At 38.0% G+C, this 26,704-nt stretch overlaps 1 protein-coding gene across 1 annotated transcript; it reads left to right on the top strand.

Moving 5' to 3' along the window:
- CLPTM1L (CLPTM1 like) lies at positions 1–26,283 on the top strand. The gene is made up of 17 exons (XM_053945789.1): positions 1–248; positions 1,165–1,265; positions 2,594–2,783; positions 3,550–3,692; positions 5,597–5,675; positions 9,484–9,601; positions 10,988–11,082; positions 12,584–12,668; positions 14,005–14,108; positions 15,534–15,599; positions 16,644–16,694; positions 17,309–17,391; positions 19,200–19,234; positions 19,524–19,579; positions 19,662–19,706; positions 22,764–22,879; positions 24,069–26,283. Exons 1-17 carry the CDS (start codon positions 75–77, stop codon positions 24,145–24,147), a joined length of 1,620 nt encoding a protein of 539 aa, XP_053801764.1. The 5' UTR covers positions 1–74; the 3' UTR covers positions 24,148–26,283.
- Positions 26,284–26,704: the final 421 nt, after the last annotated feature.

Here is a 26,704-nt window from a genome sequence, read left to right as displayed (position 1 = left end):
GCGGCGGCGGATCCCGAGCGGGGCTGCGGCGGGGGGCGGAGGCGGCCGCCGCCATCGCCGTCGGCACTGTCACCATGCTGAGCCGCAGCTCCTTCACCAGCCTGGTGGTGGGCGTGTTCGCCGTGTACGTGGCGCACACCTGCTGGGTCATGTACGGCATCGTCTACACGCGGCCCTGCCCGGCGGCGGCGGACGGCGCGGCCGGGGGATGCGTCTGGCCCTACTTGGCTCGGAGGCCCAAGCTTCAGGTGAGCGGGGCGGGCACGGCCCGCGGCCCCTCGGCGCACCGCCCAAGTCTCCTCGGCACCGCCCCTGCCCCCTGACCCTGCCCGAGCCCTCGGACCCCGCTTCTGCGCCCTGTCCCTGCTCCCTCCCGGGCGAGCCGCTCCCACGCCCTCTCGGTAGAGCTGGGCCTTGTGGAGAGCTCCTTTGGCTTGGGTTTGGACTTGGGTTTGTGTTTTTTATTGATTTCCTGTCTCTGCTGTCACACACGTACTGCTTAGAGCAGCGTTGCGGAGGAAATGCTGGGCCTGTTTAGTCTCTGTTTAGACTGAGAAGTCTTCATTAATTCATATAAATATCTCAGAGGATGGGTGCCAAGGGGATGGTGCCAGACTTCTAAGTGGTGCCTGGCGACAGGATGAGGAGTAATGACCATAAACTGAAACACAAGAACTCCCACTTCAGTGTGAGGAAGAACTTCATTATGTTGAGGGTTGCAGAGCACTGGAACAGACTGTCCAGGGGGATGGTGGAGTCTCCCTGTCTGGAGACATTCCAAACCCATCTAAATGTGTTCCTGTGTTACCTACTCTAGGTCACCCTGCCGTGGCAGGGGCCTTGGACAAGGTGATCTCCAGAGGTCCTTTCCAGCCCTGACAGAGACCCTTTCCTTTACTGACAGTGTCTCTGGTTCTGTGAAATGGCTCCACTTCCTTCAGCTTCCAGAACAGGTCATCCCACTAAGATGTATTTAGTGGCTGTGTTTCTGCCCACAAAAGGAGCTGGAAGACCTTTTTTGAGTACACTATTTTCTTTCCCTGTGTATACAACCTTCCTGTAACTGGGAGAATTAGTGAAGCTGAAAGGCCTCTGCTCTAAATGTAGGGATGCATTAATTTATTTCCATACTCTTAGTTTCTGTGTGCTGTGTTTTGGTTTCAGTTAAGCGTGTACACTACCACACGGTCAAGCATTGGTGCTGAGAGTAATATAGATCTCGTTTTGAATGTGGAGGATTTTGATATTGAGTCCAAATTTGAAAGGTAAGGATCAGGACCAGTAGTATCCAAGGTATTGTTGTTCTTTGTTGAATTCTGAAGTGCACATCCTTACTAGGAGTTACATGGATGGAAGTATGCATGAAGCCAAGGTAGATTTCACTATTGGGTGGATCAGCGTGCTGTTCTCAGCCATATAGGCAAACATTTTGCAGAACTGTGCCTTGCTTATAACAGTAAAAATTACTTTCCATTGAGAAAATCTAAAGACAAATGTGCCTGAAAATGCTTGAGACTTGCCTCTAATCACATAGGTAGGACACTGGCTCCATGTTTTGTTCTTAATTGCTGTGGCTTCAGACCTGGAATAGGACTTAAATGTCAAATCATGTTCTCCTTTCGTGTGTTTTAGCAACATGCTCTTCCATAACTATTTCTCTGCTAAAAATCACATAAGAAAACCTTCTTTTCTAAGAGTCTAGGGTTTGGGGATCTTCTGAAGGGATATTGGTGCCAAGACTGTGCCCTTAGAGAAATTTTTTAGTAGAGTGCTGCACTCTGCATATGCCTCTGAACAATAAAAATGACTGGAACTACTTGTTTTGTTCTTCAGATTTGCTGTCTCACTTTTTGTTTGTTTGTTTGTTTGTTTGTTTAAAATAATTGCCCCATTCTTGACTCTCTTATCACAGTCTCCAAGGTTATTTCACTCCCTTCATTTTCTATGGCTAAAAAACTTGTTGGTTGCAGTTTAGGTCATATTGAACTTCATCTCTGACAGACCTTATAAGAATTGTTTTACTGACAGGGTCTGCTAAGCTATTGAAAGTATTCAGAGCAGAATAAGCTGAGCAAGACTACAGGAATAGAGGAGGCATTATGCAAGGGTGCAAGTAGGATGATTTCTTGGCTAGTAAAAGGGGAACGACTTCATGGTTTGGGGCTCCAGTTTAGAGTTCTGTGCTTGGCATGCCATAACTGAGAAGATATTTTATTAATGTAAAGTGCATGGCAAAACTTTGTGATTTTCTTTTTAACCTTTGTACCGCGTATATGATCTGTGATGCATCTTCAGCACATGAAGACTGGTTTTTCACAAGTGCTGTCATAATTTTGGCCCTGTGACCTATCAGTAGAGGAAAGCAACAAAAGAATTGATGATACAGTCCTAGGGCAATAAAGTAGGGAGTGGACAAGGGTTAAACTATCTTAATATAATAGTAAATCTTTGTAAATGCATATATTGTGATATGTATGAAAAATTACCCCATCCAGCCATGGAACATGTTAGCCAGAAGTAATTGTGTCTAGTAATAGCTAAATATTTCAGCATGTGCTATGCCATCTCATAATATATTTATTTTGTATTTTAGGACGGTGAATGTCTCTGTACCAAAGAAAACCCGAAATAATGGCACATTATATGCATTTGTATTTCTTCACCATGCTGGCATTTTGCCTTGGCATGATGGTAAGCAGGTGCATATAGTAAGCCCTCTGACCACGTACATGGTCCCCAAACCAGAAGAGATTAATTTGCTCACTGGTGAATCAGCCACACAGGTAGGTGTGTATTCCATCTATGGAAGAACATCTGCAAAATAAGTAATTTATTTTATAGACATTTCTGGTGTTAGTATCTGCTGTGCTTGCATCTTTAAACTAAGGATGATACAACAGAAAAAAAAAAGTCCAAATCCTCTTCTTAATTATCTCGTTAATAGCAGACCACTCAGCAGAGCAGAGGCAGAGCTCTTTAAAATGCTGGCTAGTTACTTAAGCACTTTCCTAGCTAACAGTAATTGCTTCAAGGATTCATTGCTTTTGGTAGAAATACTGTATTGCTCTGTAACGGCATGGTGCTGCTTTCTATAGTGAATTGAATTCATATGAAATAATATGCTTTGCTGTTGTAAAATAGCAGAATAAGATATGAAGACAAACAGATAATGTTTGGTTGATGATCCTTTTGACTGTTTTGAAGTAACATCTGATTACTGTATAGTCCTGATTTCAAAGTGATTTCTTCTTACTAGTATCCACAATCCTAAGGTATGAAGGTTAACTAGATGAATATTCCTTCTTGAGGAACAAGGCTGTGAATGGACACTGAAGTTTTTCAGTGTCAGATTGTGGTGGGCCTTTAAATTCCATTCTGTTGTATTTGAGCAAAATACTTGATCTGGTCAAAATTAAGGTAAATGGTTTCTTAGTGGACTTCTGGTTTATTATATAGTTAATGACTCCCTGGATTCTATGAGTTAGATTATTACCTTGTTCAAAGTTTTGTGTTGGTTAGCAGTATGTTTTTTTTTTTCTTTTTTTTAAGCAAATTGAAGCAGAAAAGCAGACCAATGCCCTGGATGAGCCCATCTCTCACTGGAGGTCAAGACTAACCTTAAATGTCATGGTGGAAGATTTTGTGTTTGATGGGTCATCTCTCCCTGCTGATGTTCACCGTTACATGAAAATGTAAGTTGATGACTTAATGTTGTCAGATATGTTATTTATAAACTTATGTCACATTTCTTCAAAAATCTTCCTTGACCTTCTTTAGTATTTTATGTTTAAATGGGCACCTAGAGACAAGAGCAGATGCTCTTAATGCTTGCATTTTGGCAGTGACAAATTGCTGCTAAGATACAGTGTACTAGAAAGCCTCATTGGAGATACCTGCTTCCTGGGCTGCTCAGAGTTTATAATGCTTTTTCTGTGTGTAGTTAACATAGTCAGGCAAAGCAGGACTACAATGACACAGGTAAAATGCTATAGCGGACCTCAAACCTATTTGTTCTCCAGTTGTCCTTCTGGCCTTCAGAGCAATTGTCATCCTTTGACCCTTTCCAGTTTTCCTTCACCTGTACAAACTGGAAGTGCTGAAGAGGTACAGCTGATCTCCTAGGATATCTTTTTTTCTCCCTTTATTATTTGCTTTATTTTAGTTTGACAGTGTGTGTTCCTATGTTATGTCATTTTCCTCAAGAAAATACTAACAAACAAGGACGGGTTTTTAGGCCTCTAGGTGCAGGCAGTAGCTTCTGCTCGCAGCTTGCTTCAATCGCTTCCAGTATCAAGCATGTAAGTAATGCTCTATAGGCTTGTGCTGCTGTGTGTTGATGCCTTTCTCTACAAGTACCCTCTTTAATCCAGAAGTAGGCGGTTAACCAGCAGACCCCAGGATTATGGGATAGATTTCCAGCCAGAATAGATAGACCCATAGCAAGAAGGGGTTGTTGGACTTGGGTTGGTGGATGAGGAAGTTTTTTCTGGTTGATTGGCATCTGGATGATTGCTGCTTTGTTATGGCATTATACAGGAGAAGAGTTTGGATATGAAATAACCTGCTGCAATTTCACTAACAATAGTTTTAGTCATAGTTATTACATAGAAATCTAAATCACTTCAGTTAAATAACCAAGCACTATTTCTGAACCTCAATTTCTGTGACCTTTTGTGTGTTACTGTTGCACATTGTGTGTTTAGTATGCAGTCTTTCTTAGCATGCAACAGGTTTCGTCAACAGCTAAAGTTCAACTTTCAGGCTTTAAAAATCTCCATGATGCTACTCCATAGTTTTTTGCCAAGAGCATCACAGTGTAGGTAACTGCCTTTCTGGTGAACACTTGAGGAATTTGTCTCTGTTAGGGTTAAATACTAGTGGGCTAAATACTTTTCCAAGGTGCTGACAAAGCAACTGCATGTAGATCATAATTTGCTAAACAACTTTACAGTAACCAATTTGATAGAGGGCTTGAAAGTTAGGAAGTTTCTATTGGATTCATGCAGGTTGGTGACGTAGTATAGCAATCCAAATGAGAGCTTCTGTAGATGGCAGAGAAGATTTCTGCTCCTTGTACAGTCCCTGTAGAAGTATCTGACCTTCTTATTTGTGCATCAGCCATCACATTCATGGTTCCATGTGGGCGAGAGCATGAGACTGATGTCCTGCCAGGCCGAGATGAGTGGAGGGGTATCATGGTCTCAGTAGGAGGGGGATATTTAAAACAAAGGATACAAATATACAGCAGTAAACTTCAGCATGTTTCTCTTCCACAGACTTTTACATTCCCCTTGGTCATGCAAAAGCTTCAGCATCATCACAACTAATTTAATTTGTTTTTTTATTTGCTTATTCTGTCTTTCTACAGAAGAATGAAAACAAACAAAATTTTTCAATACCTGTATCTTTCAATGAAAGATTGATTCTAGACTAGTGGCTAATTTCTTGCTATGTGTTAAAAGAAAATGTGCCTGAAAAGGTGGTGGGAAATTTCTACATGGGTAGATTTGAAAGTGATGAATGAGTGCTAATTTGAATAAAAGTAGTTTTCTTTTTAGATCACTACAGTTATAAAATCCATGTTTAAACATCCTAGGGTTCAGTTGGGGAAGACAGTGCATTACCTTCCAATATTATTTATTGATCAGCTAAGCAACAGAGTGAAAGATTTGATGGTGAGTAATAGAATACCTTTAATTACATTTAACGGTTTTAACAGTAATCTTAAATGATATTTTAATTAAGATTTTCTCATAGGTTGGTTGTTGTAATGAAGAAGTATAAATGCACAAAAGGACTCAATGACCATTTAACTTAATGTGACCTAATGTGGTAATTGTAGAAGCTGGATCTGGGTTTTGAGACTTCTCTCTGGCAGAAGTATCTGTCAGTCACTGTCTTCTATTCCACCGAAGATGTTTGGATTCCATTGCTTCTGCAATGGGTGGATATGGAGGACATCACTGTAGCAGCAGTAGTGGCAGGACCAGTCTCTTCAGTAGTTTGACTCCCTAATATGAAGTCGTGTTGCATCCCAGAGTAGATTCTCACACCTTCTAGGCATATTGACAATATCCACAGCTGATGGTGGAGCTACACTTGAGATAAATCAGTAGCTATTCTCTTATGTCCTCAAAATTCAAATGTGGGTAAATTTCTTGATGCTGCTGTCTGTCATGTTAGACTAACTTGAGCACCTGAAAGTTCGGTGTCACAATACATCCAATGATTTTGTGCACTCAAATAAATCAGTACTTTGAAACTTCAGTAATGGAATTACAGAAAGATGAAGTTGGATGAGATTTCTGGAGATTGCTAGTCCAATGTCTCTTCTCAGAGCAGGATCATGTGGAGTGAGTTTTTCAAGACCTTTTCCAGTTGAGATTTGGTTATATCCAAGAAAATGGAGAGCCCACAGCCTCTGTGGGCAACCTGCGTTAGTATTCAGTCACTCCAGAAATAAAAAAAAAAAAAAAAAAAAAAAAAAAAAAAAAAATTTTCTGTATTCAGTTTTTGCCCAACTCTTCTCTTATAGGAAATCATGCAGTTTTGCTACAGGTTGCACATGGTAGTCCCATGTATCTAAATCATGTTGCTCTTAGCAGCTCTTAGTTAAGCCTTGCAGTTCTTTTCAGTTGCACTGACTGGAATTTGGTAATTGGGGTTACTGAGAACAGCAGTCTTGGGGAATGTCTCAAAACTGTTAAATGAGCATGTCTGAATTATGCATTTTCTAGTTGGAAGCCTTTCTAGATGCAGACTTCCTGTAAACCTTCAAAATTGTCTCTCCAATTCATTACTTTGGCTCAGACAAAGGGTTTTGTTACTTAGTGTTCAGGAGAATCTTTACAAATTTGTGTCCCTTCCACCCTAGATTTGTACAGCAAAATAAACTCCTGAGCATTTATTACAAGTCTTGACAGCAGATTGTTTTTTCCAGTATTTTTTAAATATGTATTTGTAATGTCTGTATTAGTGGTTGTTGTCCTTTGTTTTAAATTTTATCACAGCTCATCCAGTCCAGTTCATTCATATGAACTTTTAACTGGTCAAGTCATGTAGCCTGTTTGCAAATAAATTCAGCATTCCCATGTTACTAATGACATTCCTGCAGTTGTCATGCATGCCACAGTTAATGTTGTAACTCACTGCCTTAGAAAGTCATTGAAGATGTTGGGAAATGCTGCAAAGACTATTCCACTAAAACCTGGGACCTTCCCCTTCAGCACTGGCTTATGTGATGTCTCAGTAGTGACTGGCCAAACTGCTTTCAAGCCCTGCAGAAAGAGTGGTCTTGTAGTAAACATTCTGTGAGAGACTAAGTGGTAAGAGCAGAGCAGGAAAGAATAAGGAGGGAAGGTGGTACAGATTTTGTGGAGCCAGGTTAATATTTGACTGTAAATAGGGGCACAGACAGTATCTGTTTTCTGTGCCTGACCTAAAATCATGGAGCTGAAGATGCATTTTTCCTGCTTGTGCTGGGCTGTATAGATTGTCAACTGACTCTCATTTTCATGAAGATGTAGGTCTTCTGTGGTAAGTACTGCAGTCTAGAGATGTTGTGTTCCTCATGTTCTTAAATGTGCTTAAATGCTGAGGGTTTGGGATTGCACAGAATTTAATAAAGAGATAATTTTAAAATTCATACCACTGAACTTATTTGCAGTGTTTGCACACTGTTTTGTAGTATTGATTAAGCAGAGTGCTAGAAGTAATGATGCTCTGATGCCATACTGCAAGAGTAAGTTGTATTGCAAGGATTTGGTCATTCCTAGCTTTCAAAGGCCTAGCAACCATCACACTCACATTACAATTGTGAGGCACCACTTGTGGGTTTTAAGCTTTTTGTTAAGAAAGAATTAATTCTTCTAATCTTTATTTTAGTTTGCTTTTGGTGTTGGAGAATTCCCATCTCTGTCTTCTATTGCAATCCAATTTCCTCCCTACAGTACCCCTAATTCCTCCATAGAAATTCTTTGTCTGTGGAGAGTGCATTTGCTACATGCTGCTTACCCAGGCATTTGAAACATTTTTGTTTCTTGTCCATCCTCCACAGATAAAATTTCTTTTCCCTTTCTGCGGTAAATGTTAATGCTGTCTTTGATAGACTGAGAAATTGAGGTGAGACTGATTGAATTATGGGAATCCTTTGAAAAGGAGAAGCAGTCTGGAAGATGTTTTTATAGTTTTTGGTAAACAGCTGTAGAACCTTGTCAGTGTTCTCTACAGTCAGCTGTAACCACACTTGATTTTTGTTCCATTCAGTTCAGAGATCCCTGACAATGTTCTAGTTTCTCAAGCTTTTCTCTCTTCTGTATTCATAAAACTTTCTCAGCTTCCCTTCTTCTCCCTCATGTGCCTGCATGTTCTGCCCCTGTCTGAAAAGCTTACAGAGTCTTTGGAATGTGGTGAAATTGAGATTTGTTTGTACTCACTGGAAGAAAGAGTGAATGGGAGAATGAACATAGCCCTCAGTTCACATCTGAGTGGTAGGTGGGGAGCCTAAAACCATGTTCTGTGTCACAAGAATCAGAAGAAGCCCATTCACCTCAGTTAGGTGTCAGCTAGCTAATTACTGTAGAAACAGATGCAGTGTAGAGTAGCAGGTCTGGGTTGGGAGTAATTAGGAGCCTGGAGCAGCAGATCTTGAACTCTTGCAATGAGTGCCTGCCAATCTGTTGTCCTGAGCTATCCTTGGAAATGTAAAACAGACTGCCTGAACTTGTTCTGAGGTATCTAACATTTTAGAGGACAAGGGGGTTTTTGTGGGTTTTTTTAAACCTATTTGAGAGATGGACATGGACAGCTGTCATGCAGAAGGAGTTGAGGCAATTTAAGATTTTTTTTTTTCCAACTAACATGTAGATGATACAGTAGGATTAGCAGAAATTTATTTTGTGGGGTGCAGGAAGAAAGTTTTTGTGACACTCCAGATCCCGAAGTTATCTTACTTAGCTTTAGCTGTGGTGATTTCATCAGTCTTAGCTAGTGGCATCATCTTGCTTCCCCACTCTTTCAATTTCTCTGAAAATCAGCCTCAATGAAGTAAATTTCTGACTGTGACCTTTGGGATACAATTTATTTGTTGGTTGGGTTTTTTGGGGTTTTTGTATAATATTCTAGTTTAGGTCATCTTAGCATATACATTCAGAGAAGAACTGTCAAAAGAGTTTTCTTAAGCACACGTTTCCCACTTTATGCTGCCATCTCAGAGGCATTTGTATACAGGAACAGTGAGGTTGCTGTAGTAACTTGAACAGAGCAAACTGCTAATTTAACATTTCCTGGGAAAAACACAAAGACTTCAAGCATGGTATAGAAGTCTAAGATCTTATTCCTTTTAAAAAACAAACTGAGTTCATAAAATTGTGTGATTAAATTACAGTGTGATGCGATCACTTTCTTTATTTAAAAAAAAATGTGAATGGAAGTAATTATTGCCATTTTCTGCTATTAAAAATGAAACATCTTTTTGAAATGCAGGTTATAAATCGTTCAACAACAGAGCTACCTCTTACAGTGTCGTATGACAAAATATCTCTTGGAAAACTCCGATTTTGGATTCACATGCAAGATGCTGTGTACTCCCTCCAGCAATTTGGTATGCTTACTTCTAATGACTTTAGGCCAAGAAACCACAACCAACCCCTTAATTTGTTTCTTTTATGCACATCGATGACACTTTTTTCTGGTAGCTGGTAAAGAGATGTAATGCTACAAATCTTGTGTTGATTCACCTTAAGTTAAAGATAAAAATATATGTTGACATGTGGTAGGGAACAAGAATACAGAGGTGAATTAACCATTTTTGAAATTATTTTATTTGGAGAGTACTCTGTAAAAGCATTGGAGGACATAATCAAGAAGAGCATTTTCACCATGGGTTTCCCCTATCATCCATGGAACAGAAAAGTTGGATCAGTGGTACATAGGCTTTGATATAAGGTATACACAGCTGCTCACTGTAGCCATATATCTGCCGTGAAATACAAGCAGCCATACTGAGTAAAATCCAACGGCTTCTCCTTAGCTCAGGCTAATCTATATTAAAGCTAGAAGTATGTCTGCTAAACATAACTGTCTTGAAAGAGTCAAGTAATTGCTTGCTCAGAGTTTGTGTGGGGCATTTGTCCACCATCACTTCTCCATAATTTTTTGTGAGCCTCCCCAGAATTGAAATTTTCATATTTCATGCCTTGGTTGTCGTGTGATAGACACAGATATCAAGACCCCTCATCCCGAGAGTACCTCCTCTGCCTGGTGAAAAAGCCTGTGTAAGATGCTGCTTGTTCCCTCGAAGTATGTAGATAGTGAAACATAAGGTTTGAAATTCTCCTATTGAAGTAATTCCTGGAGCAGTCAGATTAGTAGCAAAACTCCAAAATCACTTGAGAATGGCCACGTTCTTGCTGTGATTGCAAAGTAAGTTGGTGGTGAACTCAAGCACTATTGCCATAAACGCAGCATTGTGTATTTTCTGAGAACTGTGGACTTCAATCAGAGTGTTGCATCTATGGCCATGTTTCTCACTGACATTTGTTGTCCTTTACTGTGTAGTCCTTTCCTTATTTTTCAGCTTTTTATGTGAAGCTCACTCTTTCTGTGTATCAAGCTAAAGTTCAGAGGCCAGTTTGTAAAACCTTTTTTTTGACTTCCTGCCCAGGCCAAAATGATTTAATGTGTCTTCCTATTTGTCTGTCAGGTGGTCAGCTTAGGTTGTAATCACACAACATGTTAAAGGCACTTTACAAAACACATTGTAATTACATAAGTTAAAGGCTTGTAACTGATGGGTTTTGGTTTTGGGCAAGCTGAATAACTTGCCAAAATACAGGTGGATTAGGATTTTACCAGTAAAGCTTCCATCATGTTTTGGATTTATGATTCCTTAACAAAACTTGTGCAGGTGACATAAGAATCCATTCATACTGGACTTGAGCATAACTGCAATGGTACTTCTTGCACAGTGACTTGTTCTTTTTCGCAGGGTTTTCAGAAAAGGACGCAGATGAAGTAAAAGGAATTTTTGTTGATACAAACTTGTACTTTCTGGCTTTGACATTCTTTGTAGCAGCATTCCATGTAAGTGGTTTTAATTTTTAGGAAATACATAATATGAAAAAAGAAAACCTGGGGAGGTGTGTCTGACTTTCAGGTGTTTCATTTATTAAGAATTATTACTGAAAATAGTAATTTCAATAGAACAACGGAAGCATTATCTGGTACAAAAGTCAGCTATATTTCCAATACAGAGTTAATATAAAAACCTCAAATAAGGCAGAAATTTGAGAGAATGATACAGAAATTACCAGTCTTGACTGAAATATAAAACATTACCTTCATTATCACTTTTTTTACATTGTAGTTGAACCAAAGACCCTAGAATTCATATGCCTGTCAACATTGGTTTAAATTTTCTTGACTTTTCACAAGATTTATCACTGCAGTGGCATAACCTGGGCACCTGTACTGGGGTTTGAGTCTCTGACTTCTAATCCCTGGAGAAATTTAGATCAGCTGATGTAAATTTCTTCCAGAAATGTTCTGTAAAGTGTGGAGCGATCATGGTTAATTTTTTGTTGTTGTTTGTCCCTTTCTTAGCATTGGCTTAAATCTGAATCTTGATTGTAATGAACAACTTCTTCTAGACACTGGGAACATTTTTGTAATCTACAGTTATACTCAACACAGTTCTCATACTCTGGGAGAGATAAGAACTTGCCTGGGATGTTATGTTTCTTTATACTTGCACACAGTTGACTTGTTTGGAAAGCCTTAGACTTCCATGCCATATTAATTTAATTTTTCCAGTCTGTTTATCAGGTTGCAAAGTATCTGTAGACTGGGAGAAACTTTTCTGATAAATTTTTCTTTTGTCTGTCATTTTCCCAAATAATTAAAAAAAAAATCCCTCCCATAAAGAAACAAACTCCACAAAAACAACTGAAAATTTCCTCATTAAAATCCACTGACCTAAGAATTTCTGGAATCTGTGTTTTATTTTTTTTTAGACACTGAAGGCTTAAAGGAAATACCAAAACTATATTGAATGAAAATACTGAAGAAAATAAAAAAAGCTTCCTACAAGTGAATTGAATTCTAAAATGTCTTGGAAGTTTAGGTCAGCTTAGTGACAAAATACAGAGGAAACCTGGCTTTCTGTATTGTAGGATTTTTTTTTCTAAAGTTTTGATATTATCCAGATGTAAATTGACTGTCAATCCCATACAGAGCATTTTTAGTTTAATTTACTATGCTTTTCCCTGGTCTCTCGAGGTGTGTGGTTCCTCAGGGTCCTCATTCTTCACCCTCTATGATGAGTTACCCTGTATTGGGTCTCTGACTTTCTTTACAGGACACTTACTTGGTGGTGTTTGAAGTTCATCCTGTCATTTTGCACTGCTTTTAGAGCCTGGGCTTCTACAAAAACTTCTTTTTAGCTTTTATTTGTGAGTCTTAATTTTCATTTCTGAATCTTCTAAAATGGGTTTTTTTTAATACGCTGTTGAATGCATTGTTAACATTTTCAGTCTCTAATTAGTGTATGTTTCAAGCAATTGAGTATGTTTCTTCCTATTTGCAGCTTCTCTTTGATTTCCTTGCATTTAAAAATGACATCAGTTTTTGGAAGAAAAAGAGGAGCATGATTGGGATGTCTACAAAAGCAGGTATGGACTAGAATGCGAAATGTTGCCTATGTGCCATCTGTTTTATGGTGTGTGTTTTCAGTCTTGCTCTAAGTTGACGCTGTAGGTTTACAGAGATGGCAAAATGGTTTGTGTACAAAGAAGAGATGGCTAACAGTCTACACAAGATGGTTCTAACTTTGTTAGTTCTGTGCTCAGGTATCACTTGAGTTTAAGCACTTGTGTCACAACTGAGGTTTGACTGTCTTGGAATTGGGAATTAGATTGAGTCAGTTACCATGTTTTCCTTGCCGAAGGAACAGATAAGTACTCTGAGAAAAGAATGAAGACCAGAAAAACTTCTGTGGGTGGAGAGAACGTGCTTTCATGAGTAATGCTGTTCTGCAAGTCCCTTGTATTCCTTGTTAATAGCTACAGGTTCCAAAATATTTGTGGGTGGAAAGTGCTGTATTATAATGCTCTTGCTTGATTTGATGTAAACAGGAGCAATAGAGGTTCCTGGGGTGGGGGGAGGGAGAGAGCATGGGAGGATTGACTTCATTTGTGTGTAGGAAAGATGAGAGAAACATAGTGATCTGACATCCTGCCAAGCCTTCCTAGAAACAGATGAAGGTTTTTCCAATTGCTTTTTTTCCAACTTTGATTATGAAGCAAAATTGTAAACCTGGAGTCACTTGACCTCTGAGACTATCCCTAATTCTGTCCTATTTACAGATGTATTAAAACATGTAAGGAATATCAATACCACGGGGGGGGGAAGGAATTCTCATTTATGACGAACAACATATTTTTATCACGTGGAGAATCCATGTATCGTTTTTATGAGTGCATTTGTTTTTTTAAAGCAGTTGTACTGCTGTTGGCATGTGAATGCTAAAAATTTGTAAAATTTCAAATGGTCCCTGGAATTTCAGAAATAAGAGTCAATTGCCAGTTTCAAAACTCAGTAAAGTCAAATTCAAAAGACTTAACATTTACAAACAAGAAATGAGTTTCAAATACTGGCATTATATTTATTATCTCACAGCCTTTCAGCTTCCTGGAGACAAGAATCATGAATGTAGTGCCTAATTGTATTCACATATTGCTGAATTGCTTCAGTATAGAAGTCTTCATTAAATGTTCCAATTTTCTTTCATCTCCTGTGACAAGGATTGCATAAAATGTTCTTGTTCCTTATTTGCTCAGAGATCACTGGCTGTTTCTAGGACTACTAGATATATCAAGATGAACATAGAAGAAATTCATAGCTAAATTGTGTAAGACAGAATTGCACCAAATAGACCATCAGTCTTCTGTCATCTCAGCTGTTCATTTAAATATTAATCAGCCTTCCATTTTCATCTTTTCTGTCTAGTGCTTTGGCGGTGCTTTAGTACTGTGGTAATATTTCTTTTCCTTTTGGATGAACAAACAAGTTTATTGGTACTGATCCCAGCAGGCATTGGTGCAGTGATTGAGGTGAGTTCTTAAAGCTGCAGCTGCAACTAAACTTGTTTGCAACTGTCCTTAAAATAAATACTAGTATTTGCAGCAACATCCATAGTTCATAGTAGAAAAATAATGTTAAACTAGTTACTGGAAAACTACTGTAGCTTGTGTGTCCTTGGCTTTCAGTGACAGAGGAGATGGTGTCCCTCTTATCAAACTATAACTATCAACTATCAAACTATCAAACCAATAACTAAACTGGAAGTATCAGTTTTTTCTGGGATGATCCAGCTGATATTGTAGAAACCAAACACAGGGTGATGCTGAGGTTCCAGCTATCACATCACCTAATAGGCCTCACCCCTGGCCAAGCAAGTATAACCATGTCAACAAGCCTGCATGGAAGCATTGTCAAAGAGCAGGCTGTGTGCCCACAGACAGTGCCAGGACTGAGGTGACTGGGGAAGGAGGAAAAGGAGGAGACTGCTGCCTGTGTGCATGATTCCAAAAGTCTGCATCTAGTCAGTGGGTTGCAGGAAGCACAACTGTCTCAAAGTGACAGCAATCATATGGACAGTACATCTCAGAGGAATTTTTCTGCTAGGAAGAACTTTTTCACAGCTTGGATTTAACTCATGTTTCTCATGCAGTACTAATAGTGACATTGATTCTGTAAGAAATAATTTTCTCACTTGTATCAAAGATAACAGTAAGGGATCGTCTTTATGCTATTTCCCTTTTTTTGTCTGGAATATATGGTGGGTGAGAAGAGAATATTGGTGTATCTGAAGTTAAACAAATTAACCTTGTCCACAAAAAGCTTCAGGGAGTGCAGCTCTCCTGGGCAGCTGCATTGCCTAAGTTGTCAAATCTGTATAGCAGTGTGGGTACATGAGTAAATTTTCAGGTGAACTGAAACTTTGGTTTACATTAGGGTCAGACTGTTACAGCTGTACAGCAAGTAACCAAATAATTCAGCAGATTCACTGATTTTTGCTTGTAGTCCACTACTGAAATGTAATGACCATGTAAGTGCCAGCTTAATCACTGTTAGGAATTGAGGCCCCTTCATCGAAGGCACATAAAAACTTACTTGGCAGGTGACTACTGGAATTTTCTAAATGCTTGACCTGGAGTGCACGTTGGTGCTAACCCCACTTAGGCACTCCCATTCAGATATCCTGGAATGACTACATTACTTCACTTAAGTAATTCACATCATCTGATAAAGAGACTTAATAGTGCAGGCTCACAGCATTGTACTTGTTTGATGACATAGCATTTGCTTTGTGTAGACACAGGCAGCGTGTGCTGCAATCAGGCTGCTACTGCATTATGCAATGGGTGGTTAAAACAGGTATTCTGGAATCTTGATTTTAATTATCTAAATCCTTTGTAAGATGTTCCTTTGTGTAATAATGTTTTATGTGCATTTTTTGGTTTTGCTAATCACAGCTCTGGAAAGTGAAGAAGGCCTTGAAAATGACAATCAGGTGGCAAGGTTTGAAACCCAAATTTCAGGTATAGTAGACATTGCCCTGTTAATGATTGCACTCTTGAGTCATCCATCTGTTTCCAGGTTACTTGTGCATCTTGACTTCTAGTGAAATGAAGAATTTTTTTTTAATTATAAAACTTTTGTGTCTACATCTCTCTATGAATGGCTTACTCCAATAGCAGGATGAGCATTTTTAAACCTGTTTCTTTCTCTGAGTTCTTTAGAAGCAGCAGCTATTTGTATGTATTTATGGTGAAGAAACTTCAGAACTTCTCTGTCAGGCCTGCTAAATCTTTATAGGTGGGACTGTGCTACTGCCACTGTGTTGGAAAGGCACTCTTAAGTGACATCATGTTTTGAAATAAGAAACTGGCTTTTTCGTGAATCTGTAGGTGTAACTTCTCAGTTGTGGAACTAACAGAAGATGTGGCATGTTCTGGGGACAGTACACTCTTAGATGATTCTTCTGGGTGAAATGAAGTGCTGACATTGCAGAACATGCAGTGGCAAAGTGCATCTACACTGAAAGTTTATCTTGCTGGTAAAAGAAACAGTTGTCTAATATTCAGTGCTTCTTCACAAGAAGTGCTGGGGTTTTGTGCTGCTTAAAGTCTATGTGTCTAGAGTGACTGGTGGCTCTACTTGTTCCTGTGTCAAGGAACTGTGTTGAAGCAGGCAGAATTTGTGGACATGCAGAGATAATCCATAATCATGATAATCTATGACCTCTTCATGGTTATGGCTTTTCATAAATACTTCCTGTATCTGACAAATTTCTAGCTACTTGACTTGGCTTTTGCGTTGTGAATTCTGCTGTCTCAACAGCATTTCTTTAAGCAAAGAGAAGTTTGGTATAAAATACCAAACTTGGAAGTTTGGCATAAAATATGAGGTTAAAGGTTAATCTTTTTGCCTACCCTATATTTTGTAGGCTGCACAGGACAAATATATGACTCGCCTATACAGAAGCTTTTAGAAGCTTTGTTACCTGCTTAATGTAGGGAGTTGGACAGGAAATGCTTTCCCTCTCTGTTCTGATGTGATTATGGTTTTCATGTGTGTTGCAGTTTGGTGCATACAATGACTCTGAAAAGAAAACTGAGGAATATGATGCCCAGGTAAGAGGGAATCCTATGACTTCCAATCTGCATAGTCTGTATATGTCACATGTTGATGGACTTGTTTTGCTCTTTTTGTCTACAAGTGTATTTTCCACATCCTCACAGTTGTCAAGTGGATCATCATTGTGTAGATGATCAGATAGTGAAGATTCATTCTGATAATTTATGAAAGGAAACAATGAAATAGTTCTTTTGGTTGTTGAATCTGGTTGAGGCATTGCTCTGAGAAGCATTACCACTGACAAATTTGAAAGCTGATATTTGTACTTAATATTTTTACTGAAGGAAAGTTCACATGGTTCCTGATTTCTGAAAGGAGCTGAGCATAGGTGACAACATTGGTGTTAAGTAGGGAGCTACTTTTAGAGACTGATCTTTGTGCTGTCTCTTGGTGCCAATGCCCTGAGGTGATTGCTTGTCTGAACTGGACTTTGGAATTTTCACCACCACTGTTAGAAGTGGAAGCATAGTAGAAATAGCAGACATTTCGGAATAGGAAGAGATTTTCAGGAAAAAATTACATGGCTGTCTTCTTTTCATGGCTATTTAATGCCATAAAAAATATCTTCATATAGAATGTGAACTAACAAACTATTTTCCTTGTCCATTAGGCTATGAAATACTTGTCATATTTGCTCTATCCACTGTGTATTGGAGGTGCAGGTTACTCCTTGCTGAATGTCAAATACAAAAGGTACTGTAACTCTATAAATGATCTTATTTGGAATTGAAACATTCCCCATTTTTTCTTCATGGTTGTGGAAATTGGTTGTTAGCTTGATGCACAGGCCAGGAACTGGAAACTTCCTTGTCCTGTCTATCTAAAGCTGAAGAATATAGATTTTTTTTTTTAACATCCTGTAAGCAACAGGCTGTTGTATTTCACAAGTTACCTGATAATTACTTTAGCATAGAATTCAATAGCTTGCATGCTTGTCAATCAGAAGAGGAGGAAGAAAGCTGCCATTGATGTTCAGAGGGTCAGTTGGTGATAGGAGAGATGAAAGTAATTCAGTGGTTGAACTTGTCCAATAGCAAAAAGAAGCAAAAACCTTCACAAAATTATTTGGTTTGAACAACAGGCTTCTCTGTTCCTAGATATGATAGCTATGATGGCAAGCAAGCAAAAGCATTTTTTAGAAAGGGCTCTTTATTCCTTTAGAGCTGTGAACTTCCTGCAACATAGTAATACTTCAGCAAGAGCTGGACATTCAATATTTCATGAACAAATGAAACCCTTGTCACCTTTCACTCAAAATAGCTGCTTCATTTTGTGTTGGAGAGATGCAAGCAAGTGTGCAACCACGAGACTTTGTTGTAGGAAAATCTTGCAAACACAAGGATGATGTGGCCACATAGGCATTTTTAATAGTCCTTAGGCCCAGATGGGATGGGACAAAACAAGTAGTAGTTTTTCCTTATGTTATTTTAAGCTGTTGCTGCATACATGAGCTGTAACACTCATACTAGAAACTGGGGCAATTTCTGCGCTATTAGAAAAGCATTTTTTCAAAAAGTTCTTGTCTTAGTAAGCAGCTAACAAATATGCAGCATTTTAAAATTCTGCTTTTCTGACAAAATTCTTGAATTAGTTTAGTATTTCAAAATACTATATTTTAGATATTTTATGAGCTGCAGCTTAAGGAAGTGAAAGCAGTTCATATAATAGAATTCTTGCCATTGTTAAATCAGTAAGGAAATATGTCAGAACAAATAATCTTAGCAGTGGATTATCCTTTAAACTTGGAGGCATTTTCTGATTCATTCTTTATATGCTTGTGGATTACTGAAATGCTGCTACCACTGTAATGTTGCTCTTAATGTGTCAGTAACACAGCAGTGCAAGTTTTATTTTAAATGATGTAACCAGAGCATGACAGTTATTAGCTGTTCTCAAGATTGCAAGCACAAGTATGGGATTCTGTCATTGTCTGTAGCCCTACCATTATTTTGTCAGGATTGTGCTCCATTGAACATCTGGGAAAGTTACTAGATGTAAGGAGGGAAAAACCTAGATTCCTTGTATTTGCTTTTTTTTTTTTTTTTTAAGTACCTACTGTTGTGGTTTGCACTGAATGGTACTTGTTTGAAATTTGATATGTCCTTACTGTGCCATATGAAGTGACTCTTTGATATTTAGAATCCAGTGTTATCTTTGCAGGCTTTAATACAGTCAGGGTTCAGTGCACAGTATTACACGCACAGTGCACATATGTCAGTTATCTCATTATCAACACAGATGTCTTAAAATGGTCTGTAAAAGTATAAAAACAGGTGATAAACCTCTCAAAACTTCTTGTATAGACTGGTACGTATTGTTTGCTTAAGCTATCTTCTCTGGAGCCCCTCCTAATCCAAGGAAGATGTGAGGTATTTAATTCTTGCATGGAGTAATTTGTAACAGAGCTATTTCTTGGAGCAGTCATGTGGTGTACAGTGGTGTATAGGATGTGTTATAATTATGACTGAAGAGAAATATAACTGTACTCTCTTTCTTTGTAGCTGGTACTCCTGGTTGATTAACAGTTTTGTCAATGGTAAGTCCCTTCTTTTCTCTTTTCTATACATGTTTTTTCAGATGAAGGCCAGGACTCAAAAGTAGAATATTAACTACTGTCATTTGGATCAGTGTAATACAGATCAATAAGTTATTACTAAATTATCACAGTGATTGAAAAAGGGAAAAGAATCAACCCAAAGTGAGTAAAAGAATTAGATGCATCTTCACTCTTCAGAAAAAAAAATGAGTGAAAGTTACTAATTATGGAAGTACAGTTGTGTGATTAACATCTGTGCATTTGTTTGTTTTCCATATTTCATCTTCAGGAGTGTATGCTTTTGGATTCCTGTTTATGCTGCCCCAACTATTTGTAAACTACAAGGTAAGATTGAAAAGTGATGAAAGTCTACTTTTCTAGTCTCTTCTTCCAGACTTTATTACAATTTGATATTTTTTATTTCTAGATGAAATCTGTTGCACACTTACCATGGAAGGCTTTCACATACAAAGTAAGTAAAGCTCTAATTTGAAGTTAGGTGCAGTCATTTTGAAAATTATTTTCTGTAAGAAACAGCCTAATAATAAATAGCTTAAAGATGGCAATACTTTTTTTGTTTTAACAACTAAACTTGTTTGCAACTGTCCTTAAAATAAAAAACCACACTGATTTTCATTTTTCATAATGACTTCCATATGATGAGAATACTTGCATCCTAGTTTTTATGATAATACTGCTTTTTGTACTGTCAGCTGTCTTGCATGAGTGCAGATGTTGGTCTTGCAGATAAATTTATCAGTCTCAGTTAAATGTGTTATTTTAAGAAGGTGTAATGCATCACTGACAAGGGATATTTCTCAAGAAACAGTTAGGAATGCTAAAAGACCTTATTTTGGCAGGATCTAGGAGCTTCCAGAGGCTGAAGTAAGGTACACACTGTTCTGTGCCAGGGTGGTAACTGTAAGCTTCTGGGCAAATGCGAGGGAGATTGTTCCATGGGGGAAGAGGGGGCTGCACTGTGCTGTCCCCACTGCCCAGACTGCCCTGGTAAGGCAGTGCAGTGCTGCAGCCAAGCTCAATAGCAGACCTTGGAGGGGAAGGTGAGTTTATTTAAAACCAAAATCAGCTCACTAACCCTTTGATAGCTGTATATCCACAAGCACTCACTCGTGTGGCCAGGTGGTTTGTACAGTATTCAAAGACCAAGATGACAGACCAAAGTACCCCAGTCAGCTATCATATGTGCCGATATGGGTAACAAGGGACACCCGCTGTTGAGTTACCACGTCTCCTATGTTCTCCCTCAATTAGCAACTCTATACTAGTTTTGTTCTTGTACCCCTAAAGAGCTGATAGTGTTTTGACTATCATTGCCCACCAATCCTAGTCATTAGGGTTTTTGTACTGTGCTTAGTTTTCCTGATCTTTGTGTCCTGAGAAACCCTGGGTGGGTGTGCTGGGATCATCAAGGCCCTGATGCCATCACCATGTACCCTTTTTACTTGTGCTTCCACTTATAAATGCTTTCATTTTTCCTTTGTGCTGATATATTACAATTCTCCAGAACATCTGTACTTAAAAGGAACAGTGTTAAAAACTGCTCAAGAAATGGTGTCCAATTCTGAACAGAAGATATGGGACAAAAGGACTAAAACATATACATCTAAAGAGACTACAAAGGCTTTTCCATTTCTATGAGCCTATAGCAATTGTCCAACTTTCTGCTGCCTTACTGTTTTTAAGGAAACAGGGTGCATCTAGGAAAACAGATTGAAATTTAGCTGCTAGCAGAATAGCAACTAAGCAGTGTTTGATGTGGAAATTGAGACAAAAATAACAATAAACACAGTATTTCAGGCATATACTAGGCAAATCAGCATGTTTCTTAAGAGGAGGGAGCAAAATTAATGAAGCAATTTCACAATTTTACTTCACCAAAGAAAATGACTGAGCAGAATCATCAGCAGTTAAACAACAGAGGGAGGTTATTCAAGTAAATAACTTTTAAATCAGTACAACCTTGCTGAACAGCCTTTTCTTACAGAGCATCTATGGTTCCTGTTTAGATGCCATTGGCTACCCACAACAAAGGCTTGTGTGTGTGGAGAAAGAAGGCTATTTTTGTTTTCAATTATGTTTAATTTAGAGAGCTTTGGAGGGAGTATTTTACTTTTTTTAATGAGTATTTAGAGTTGCTTGCTCTCCTCTTCACTTGAAGTGGAAAGAAAAGTCTGAGGGCTCACTTGTGACCATTGTTTTAGAGAGCTTTGTTGGGTTTTTTCCTTAATTTGAACTCTGACTTTCCAGTTTCTGTGGGTTTTATGTTTTATTGTTAATAAAGACTACCTTCAAGTGCAGTAATCTCAAAAGAAAATTATCCAGTCTAAACACTATTGAATGGGCTGCCTTGGTGCATTCACTTGCAGTGTCTTATGAAGACTGCCTGTGTGCCTGAAGGATGGAGAATTTAGCTTTTTCTTCCCATTGTCATTATATGATCACTCACTTGGTTGTTGACTTGGAAAGGCTGTCTTTTCCAGCTTGCCGAGGTTTTTATGTTTGCTCCATGACAAACCTTTGCACAGGCTTGAGAAGTGCCAGCCATATTCCTCACTCACTTCAGATTGATGGGTTTGTTTTGACCTGACAGAAAGAGCTCTCCTGTTGTAACTAATCAGAACTCTCTCCTGTCCAACACCCCCATTTTCTGCTGATATTTTCTTCCATCATATAAACATTGGTTCATTGTGTAGAGTGAGTTTTGTGCTTACATCACTTGCCCTCTTCTTATGGTATGGATTAGCATACAGCTTGCTAAACTGAAAGGAGCCATGTTACTGACTCAGTGTGTTAACCTAACAATGAATATTCTTTGCTGGGTTTGTTTCCTGATTTTTTTAGTGAGTTGAAACAGTTTATTGCAACATGAGTACTAGAGCTGGTGCACTGTAGCCAAGAGCCAGATCCAGAGGAGTTGCCTTTTGGTTAAATTACTTTTCATTATTGCTGCAGAAATAGAGCCTATAGTACACCTAGTTGATTGGAAATGGTGTAGAAAATTACCCATCCCTTATTCAAGACATGGTTACTTCCAGGAAAGCACTGAAAATATTTTAAAATCTTTCCAAGGCTATTAAGTTACTCTTCTTAAAAGCAATAATTTAACAAATTTTTACGCAAATTTCTACAGAAAACGAAAGTGAAGTGACATTTTGTACAGATTGTCATTTCAGTAATGAATGAAGAAAAGTCTGGGGGTTTTTCCAGTTCCTTTTGAAGTTTTCTCTGAAATTGAGTCTGTGTTTTTCCCCTCCCATGACAATACTCTCACAGTCCTACTTCCTTTTTACTTATAACTTTTGGTCTGTAGTAGACAGTATGGTCTTCATTAAAATAAGGCATTTTAAAGTTTGCATTAATTAGTTTTGCAGCATAATCTTTAAGTGTTGTTATAAATGTGGAGGAAGTCTGTGTTCCCACAGAAAAATATAGGAAGCTTCTAACTTTGTGTGACTGATGACTTCCTTTCTTCACAGCCAACTGAAATATTCTTTTTTTTTATTTGTAGGCATTCAACACCTTTATTGATGATATATTTGCTTTTATCATCACTATGCCAACATCTCATAGGCTGGCATGCTTTAGAGATGATGTTGTGTTCTTGGTCTATCTCTACCAAAGATGGTATGACTTCCTTTAATATCATTACAGTTTTTACAATGCTATAGATCGTTGCAGTCTTGTTGCTATAAAGAGCTATAGATTGGTATAGACTTGGAGCAGAAGTTTTATACTATAATAATGTATAGTATAGTATGGTCTGGATAATGTTAGTTATGTATATGCCTAGGGAAGGGAATGGTGAGCAGGGCACCCTGTAAAGGAAATCTCAGTACAAATAAGAGGAACAAAAACATTTTCCCATAACTGACAATAATCCTGGACACGATACAGAGTAGTCAAAAAATTTCTCTTCTCACAGTACTCAGAATTTTTGTCAGTTACCCCTTTTCCCTCCCCACAACATCCTTCTTTTCAACAGATTTGGAAGTCACAAGTCCTCCTACCCCCCAAAAAAAAACAAAACAAAAGAAAAACCAAGCAAAAACTACAAAAATAAAAAACAGAAAAACAAAACAAAAAAACGCACAGATCAAATGTGAGACATAAATTCCTGAAGTTGGGGAAAGGAGAGAAATTCCTAAGCTTGTACTCACCTTAGCAGTTCTGGGCTTCTAACCCTTGCTGAGGGCCATACCTCCATATGCTCAGTGTCTGAGGCATGTTCTCCAAGGTGCTCTGCAGGGCAGTAGTGAAGGATGTTGTCTGATGGCAGACTGCTCTGCTTTGCCTTTCTTTTTATCTGGTTTGCAAAAACAAGTTATCAGGTTCTCTTTTAAGTTGAGTTTCAGATTCTTTGAGTAACTAAAATCAGATAAGGAAGAAAGCTATATGCACTACTTATAAAATGCTGTTCATAGTGATGTTACAGAAAGTGTATTTTTGTTCCCAAGAATAAACGGTTTTGTTTATTGTTATTTTTGTAGAAATTAAGTGGTCAGCAGCTTCTGATAGGGGCTGGACAATGGTTTCAAGTTTGAGAGGTGTCCTGCATTGCTTGAGAAAAGACTCCAGCCAAGCTTTAAGGAAGCTAATACATCTCTTAAGAGGTTCTAAGACCTCTGGTTGAGTCATATTGTGAAAAAGCTGATACATCTGTCCAAATCTTTAAAGATGCTGGGTTTTGCCACAAATGGGAATAGAGAATACGATGACAAATAAATTAACTTTTAAAATTAAGCATCACAGAACTACTTAATTCCTTCAGATAGGAGGCTGTAATGTAACTAAAGATTTGGTTTTTTTCTGCCAGGCTTTATCCTGTGGATAAGAGCAGAGTAAATGAGTACGGAGAATCTTATGATGAAAAGTTAAAAAAAAAAAGTTCATAGAGAATAACTAAGAACTGAAGAAGATTCTGACCCCTGGACTCTTCCTCGCTTTGTGTATTGCCTGGTCTTAAGGAAGGAAAAACTTATTTAATTAAAAGTATTTTTAAAGCTTATGACAGAACTACATAGACAATACATCTTCTATATTGCCAAAATCTAGTTTTGATACCCTCCTCTTTCAAGATCCTCTTCTGTCCTCACAAGGTCTGCAGTCTGCCAGATGACATTATATAAACTTCCTGCATTTCAGCTTCTCTTCAGTGAAAACCTAAGCATCCTGAACATTGTAATTAAGATCCAAATCTGTGTTTTTAAGACAACTCACGAACTGAAACTGTGGTACCTGTGCCACTAGGCTATGAAAACTGAAAAAACAATATACTGTGTTACAGCAGAATCAAGGATTATTGCCAAACCTGGGGCTGTCAAAAATAAAAGGTATAATATTGGATTATATTCTACTTAAAAATTCCTAGCTAAAAAAATAGATTGCTGGAAATATAGGATAAGGTACATGGCAGTGTTAAACTTCAAATTCTGCCATGTTCTTGGCCTACAATATGGCAGTGGGTTTCAGTTTTCTTAAAGTGAGTGAAGGTGTGGAAAAACTGTAACATGATTTCTTTCAATATGTATGTGAGTTTATAGAAATCCTTCTGCATTGTTGACAAACCTGATTTCTTGACATAGCAGGTATTCATGTAATGCAAATCATTGTTACATGCTGGGAAAGTCTCTTAACACTTCTTAAATTCTTCATCATTTGGTACTACAGTGACCTACTAGGCCAATTCTGTCATGTTTCAACGAGAATAATTCCTCAGTCCTTTCCCCTCTCCCTCCCTGCCCTATCCTGTTTTTTAGATGAAACACACATCATTCAAATGGAATTATTTTGCTCAAGTACAGGTTCAACAAAGTACACTAATACAGAGGAAAAAAAAACAGCCTGGCAAAGAACAATTCATACCTTTCAATTTAAAATCTGTATTCCATGGGAATTAAATTCATTAAGGGAGGTATTTTAACCTGTTTCTTTCAAATTTGTAAAAAATAATCAGGTTGAATTATTATTCCAAAATCCAAACTCCACAGCTATATCTAGAAACCACTTAAAAAAATGGTTAGAAAAATTTTAAATTTAAAATCTTCAACGATTCTTAAAAGAAAGTTTCTTAACACTAAGGGAAATACAGAGTGCATTCTGTTCAGCAGCAAATAAAATACAATTTAAAAAAATCCAAAAGACAGAATTCTAATTTTGCTTTGGCCAGTAAGTTTACAAATAAACCATAATGATTCTTAAGTTTATTAAATTGCATGCTGTTTGTGCAAGGCTGTTTAACCTCAATTTGTCAGGAATTGAAAATGTTCATCCTGTGGTCTGTTACTACTTTGTGAAGTGGATTTTATCCAGCCCTGGTACTGCAAAATCTGAACGTATAAATATTTTGGTCCTAAAAAGATAAAGAAGTTTGCCTGCCTATTGTGTTTTGCTACAGACTACAGTCTTTCCTGGACTGAAGTCCTCCTTACACACTGCTGGGAATGGAAAGGAGTCTTGAAGTGAATATTTATCTCATGTTAAAGTGTCTTTATGCTGTTAATTGTAACTACAGATTATTGACTTTAGCATTAAACACACCTAAGTAAGTCTATGCAAAAGTGGGGCTGCATTTGCTGTATCTTGTACCTGTTTTGAATTTGTTTGGAATGAGCTCTTTACTGCTAAGCAATCTAATATTTCACATTAAGTAAATTGTGTGTGGAAAGTTTTCCTGATATAAAGAATGCATATAGCACATTCCCTTTTTGTGCCATTTCAAAACAACCAAGTCATTGGTTCTTCTAGAGTAGCTTCTCAAAGTCCAGAATACCGTATTTGGGTATTTCTGATGTTTCATTGCTCATTTTTGTACAAGCTGTTGAAAAATTTCTCTTACACCTTTACTGTGAGTTTCCTAGTCTTCTGTCTTGCATTTCTTGACACTGACCTCATGATATCCTATACAATAGTCATAAAGCTTATAAAATTAGAACATTTTAAGTCTTTAAAATGAGCAAGACTTTCCTGTTCAATTCATTGTTTTATGCATTCCATTTCCAAATAAAAGACTTGGCATACAGGATAAAGAGTTACACTTTGTTACTGGAAAGGTGGTAAAAAAACTGTATGTAGTAACTTTGGAGATACTGGAATATGTTTTAACTTTCTAGTTGTGATAATGACATCAGCTAAAAATGTGGTTCTGTCTGTGAACCAGCTCATGCTGGATAATCAGTATCTTAGAATCTGTTCAAGTGTCCAAGAGTAACTTAAAAACTTCCTCACTTCTAATGGGATCTACTGTTGTAAGTAACTAGGTGATCATCTCACATTCTCATCTTCATTAGGCTTGTAAAGGCTTTGGAAATTTTAAGATTACTGTGATTTGGGGTTGGGGCTGGTTTAGAATTAATTGAGAAAAACATCCTATACTTCTGGAAGCTGCTCTTCCCCAGGATTTAGCACTGCAGTCCTGATTCTCTAAGGACATAAATGACAAATGGCAGCTGG

Source organism: Vidua chalybeata, chromosome 1 (genome assembly GCF_026979565.1).
Source record: "Vidua chalybeata isolate OUT-0048 chromosome 1, bVidCha1 merged haplotype, whole genome shotgun sequence".
NCBI classification, from domain to species: domain Eukaryota; kingdom Metazoa; phylum Chordata; class Aves; order Passeriformes; family Viduidae; genus Vidua; species Vidua chalybeata.
The sequence above is the reverse complement of the archived record's forward strand: the minus strand, read 5'-3'. Positions and strand labels throughout refer to the sequence as shown.